Source organism: Cannabis sativa, chromosome 8 (genome assembly GCF_029168945.1).
Source record: "Cannabis sativa cultivar Pink pepper isolate KNU-18-1 chromosome 8, ASM2916894v1, whole genome shotgun sequence".
NCBI lineage: Eukaryota > Viridiplantae > Streptophyta > Magnoliopsida > Rosales > Cannabaceae > Cannabis > Cannabis sativa.
The window spans coordinates 9,964,791-9,969,486 of NC_083608.1; the positions used below are offsets into that span (position 1 = coordinate 9,964,791).

At 39.5% G+C, this 4,696-nt stretch overlaps 1 protein-coding gene across 1 annotated transcript; it reads left to right on the forward strand.

The window, feature by feature from the left end:
- Positions 1–1,239: 1,239 nt before the first annotated feature.
- Positions 1,240–3,378, forward strand: LOC115699773 (aldehyde oxidase GLOX). Its single transcript, XM_030627318.2, has one exon. The coding sequence runs from the start codon at positions 1,430–1,432 to the stop codon at positions 3,095–3,097; it is 1,668 nt and encodes a 555-aa protein (XP_030483178.1). The 5' UTR covers positions 1,240–1,429; the 3' UTR covers positions 3,098–3,378.
- The last annotated feature ends 1,318 nt before the right edge of the window (positions 3,379–4,696 follow it).

Genomic DNA, 4,696 nt, shown 5'->3' on the forward strand with positions numbered 1-4,696 from the left:
AGATATACTATAAACTTTAAGTATTTGCTTCTAATTCTAAAAAAAAATATGAAAAAAAATTATTAATTTTTTTTATGTAGCCAAAAACAATATAAATAATAATAGTCTAAAAGATCATTTCTCTAAAAGTTCTGAAATATAGATATTTACTAATATAGTCTTATAATTTAGGGTCATTTGCTATAGTTTTTCTAAAAAAATAATGTATTTGGAAAAAGAAAAAGACAAAATATAAAACTAAAGTGCCATTTAGTTAGAGGTGATAATAAGTTGTTTAAAAATATTAGAAAGTTATTCCCGCGTTTTTCAAAAAAAAAAAAAAAAGAGTTATTCTAATGGATGATTTCTCTATAATTTTAAGTTTGGCATAGCTGTGCTGTGGGAAAAAGCAGCTGTAGCTGTGCTGTGAGGAAAAGCAGTTGTAGTAGAACTGTGGAAAAAAGCTGAACTGAGTGTTTGGTAAATTATAATTTTTAAAGTGCTGAGACTTGTTAAGATTCTATTATAATAATGATAATATTTTAATCTAGTTTATTATAATCACAAATATATAAAAAAAAATCTATGTTATATAAAATTTTTATTTTCTATATATTTTTAATTAATTTTTTTCTATAGTACAAATTTATATGCATTTGATAAAAATAATTTTTAATATTTTTAAATTATATTTTTATCACTTGTAAAAGATAAAATTGTAGTTTATAAGAAACATAAATTGATATTGTTTGTTAATACAAAAAATATAAATATAACTTATTTTTTAAAATAAAATAAAAAATTAGAAATTTAAATATTAATTATTTTTAATTATTTTTTCATTTAAAAATAATTTTATTTTTTATAATATATAATAAATAATTAAATAAATTTTTAGTAAAAATAATTTATTATAGAGTCTTTTAATAAAAACAGCTTTTTCTAAAAGTTAGATTGTAGGAGCTTTAGCTTTTAGGTGTAACTTTTCCATAAATTCTTCAATAAGCTGTTTTTTAACTTTTTACCAAACACCTTTTAACTTTTCCAAAAGCTGTGCCAAACTGGCCCTAATGACTTCTCTATAATTTTGAAAAAATAAGAAAAAATTTAATAATTTTTAGTCAAGTTTTTGTATACATTTTAAATAATTCTATTTAATTTCTATTTCTATTCTTATTTACATTTTTATTCATATGTTAAATGATATCTTTATAATTTTGACAGGTATTAGTATATTAAATAAACGACAACGTATTGTCATCAACAAACGACAATATTCTAACATGTTAATTCATGTCGTATAAGTACTTGATGAGTTCATTTTCAACACTGTTAATAACTCCGATAGAGGTAGAGTGTAATAAAAAGAGAAAAATAAGAGGACTTGCATGCGTTCAATATCGTTACATTAACGAAAGCTCCCAAGATAATTAAGCTAGGTACGTCCTCCATGGCGTTCAAGAACCCTTCGTTCTTCTTCCATCTAGCCCTACTTCTTTGTCTCTTTAAGGTTTCGTGGTCGAAGCTCTCCGGAGGTCACTGGGTTCTTCTTCATTCCAGCATCGGAATCTCTGCCATGCACATGCAGCTTCTAAAAAACGACAAGGTCATCATCTTCGACGGCTTAGAAGTCGGCCCTTCCAATCTTTCCCTCCCCAACCGCAGATGCGTCCGCCGCACCTTAAACGACAAAATCGACTGCACCGCTCATTCCGTCTCGTATGACATCATTTCAAACACCGTCCGTCCCCTCACGCTCCACACCAACACCTGGTGCTCCTCCGGCTTCGTCAACCCCGACGGCACCCTAATTCAGACAGGCGGCTACGGCGACGGAATAAGAAAAATCCGTATCTTCACGCCTTGTCAAGATAATGTTGTTTGCGACTGGGCTGAGCTGGTTAGCCTTAACCTCACGGACCGAAGATGGTACGCTACGAACCAAGTCTTGCCCGATGGTCGAGCCATTGTCGTCGGCGGTCGCCAATCGTTTAGTTACGAGTTCTTTCCCAAGAACTCTCGAAACGACATGTCGTATTTCCTGAGGTTCTTGTGGGAAACGATGGATCCTTATGAGGAGAATAATCTTTATCCGTTCTTGCATCTTTTGCCCGACGGGAACCTCTTCATCTTCGCCAACAACCGCTCTATCTCATTCGACTATCGCCGGAACTTGGTGGTCAAAGAGTTTCCCATTATACCCGGAGGCTGCAAACGAAGCTACCCGAGTACCGGATCATCGGTTCTCCTACCTCTGATTCTAACCCGGACTCGGGTGGGTTCAAGTGCGGATTTTCCGGAAGCGGAGGTAATGGTATGCGGTGGATCGCCGCCGGGGGCGTATGTGAAGTCCAACAAAGAGCGGATCTTCTTGCAGGCAGCGAGAAGTTGCGGTAGGCTGAAAGTGACCGACCCGAATCCAGAGTGGGTCATGGAGGACATGCCCATGCCACGTGTTATGCCGGACATGATACTCCTTCCTACGGGTGACGTCATCATCATCAACGGCGCCGGCAATGGTACGGCGGGATGGAACGACGCCGTAAACCCGGTTCTGAACCCTGTGCTTTACCGTACCCGTAACCCACCGGGTAGAAGATTCGTTGTTTTGAACCCGACCACCATACCCAGGATGTACCACTCTTCTGCTCTTTTACTGCCCAATGGCCAAATCTTAGTGGGCGGAAGTAACCCACACCGGACGTACAACTTCACAGCTAGACCGTACCACACGGAATTGAGCTTGGAAGCTTACCATCCCTACTATTTGGAACCACAGTACTCGAACATGAGGCCTTCGATCCTGACCGTCGAATTGAGTATGCAGACCCTGTCGTACGGCCAGATGTTCTCAGTGACGTTCGTATTGCCCCTTTACCGTCCGAATCCGGGGATCTCTGTTGGGCTCGTAACGCCGTCGTTTACAACGCACTCGTTTGGTATGAATCAGAGGATGTTGGTTTTGGAGGTGGGCCGGTTAGAGCACTTGTCTATTTTCGCTTACAAGGTCTCGGCCCAAGGCCCATCAACAAGCACGGTTGCCCCACCTGGATATTACATGTTGTTTGTTGTTCATTCTGGGGTTCCTAGTGAAGGTGTTTGGATCAAAGTGCAATAATAAGAAAATAAGAAAAATATTGTACTTTTCGAGTAGGCTCCTCTCCTGTTTGTAAATTTGTTTCAAAATTCTTTACTTGCTATCTAGTTTTGTTTGTTTGTTTAGATCGATTTCTAACCACTCATCATGAAATGTTTATGTGAGTTTTATAGATTGTGTAGTACTTTGCTTTTTGGTGCAATTGAATTATTTTGTAGTTTTTTCGAAAGTGATCGATGATTAAATGAGTATGTATTACCAGACATATAACCATGGAGAGTTGAAACGTTTAACTTCCTTAATAGTATTATTATTACTTTTATCATTGTCCTGTTAAATTGGCAAATGTGCTTTTTTAGAAACTAAACCGCGGGGGGATTTTTCTTAATCAAATTTATATGCTGTAACGACAAAAAATAAACAAGTGCCTTTAAATTAGATTCATCAAAGAAAAAATCTAAAGGGAATGTAATTATTGTTTCTGTTTGTTTACTCTTGTATCCCATCACCAAGACAAAATTTTAGAGAAAAATTTGGATGCAAATTGGAGGGTCATACCAATTAAAAGTCGATTCTATGTACTTTGTTTTAGAACATCCTTCCCGAGACTCGATGTCGTTGCGAACATCTAGCTATAGCTTGCGTAGTTTTACGTGCAGTCTATGATGGCACGTTACAAGCTAAGTGATGCCCACAAGTTGGCCATGTGGTGGCGCATGTTGTGGTGCATGCAGGTGGCATGCTAATGCGTAGTTTGTATGCAGTGGTATTTTCGTAAATATCTTCAATATTGTCCGGAATGGGACGGGACTTGGTATTCACCATTTATTTGGGTCTACATATAGAATGGTGCAATCGGCTTGGCGAAAATAGGTGATTTGGTATATGGTGCTTCCCATATGTCTACAGAGCAAAAATCATCTATGTTCCTCGTAGAAGGCTAAAAGCTCAGAAAGCTCTTTAAGGGGGTACCCTGGTGTCAGCTCTCCACCACCCCTTGCACCTTGGTGCTAAGTGAGCTACTACTAGCCAGTGGGGACTAGTAGGGCGGGCATATGAGGACCACGAGGGGACTCATATGTCTCCATGAGTTGGAGTACTCATGGACATTATCGGGCCGACCCGGTAGTGCGTCGAAGAAGGCCGCCAGAGGTTCAATGGTACGTTTCCCTTGGCTTGCCGGTATGCCGCTTGCACGAGACGTGGCCTAGATCCTCCAAGAGACGTCGTGGTGCGCCTAGGCCACGAGTCTCAACACGAGATGACACGGGTAGTCATTTGTGGACTAGTTTGCATACACGCATGGGACGGATGCACCATGTTGGAAAGGGACAGAGGTCTAATGTATGCAACTGGTTTGGTGGCTTGTCTCGAGGGCCTGTCAACATGCGTGGAGACATGGTGCCTTGAGGATTGGTCCATGGACGTATGGGAGTCCTTGGGCAACGAGGGAGACTATTCGGACAGTATCGAATGGGGCATGATAGAGGCGTTGGCACGTTAACTTGGTGTTGGCATCTTGCCACCCATGCTATCTTGGTCACGAGTGACAAGGTGAGCATCGGTGTTGGGATTTGTCTTACCATGGTGGGAACCTATAGACAGTGTGGGTATCTTTGC

What these genes read in the sequence shown, in the direction of transcription:
- LOC115699773 (XM_030627318.2), top strand. Translation starts at nt 1,430, where the DNA reads ATGGCGTTCAAGAACCCTTCGTTCTTCTTCCATCTAGCCCTACTTCTT.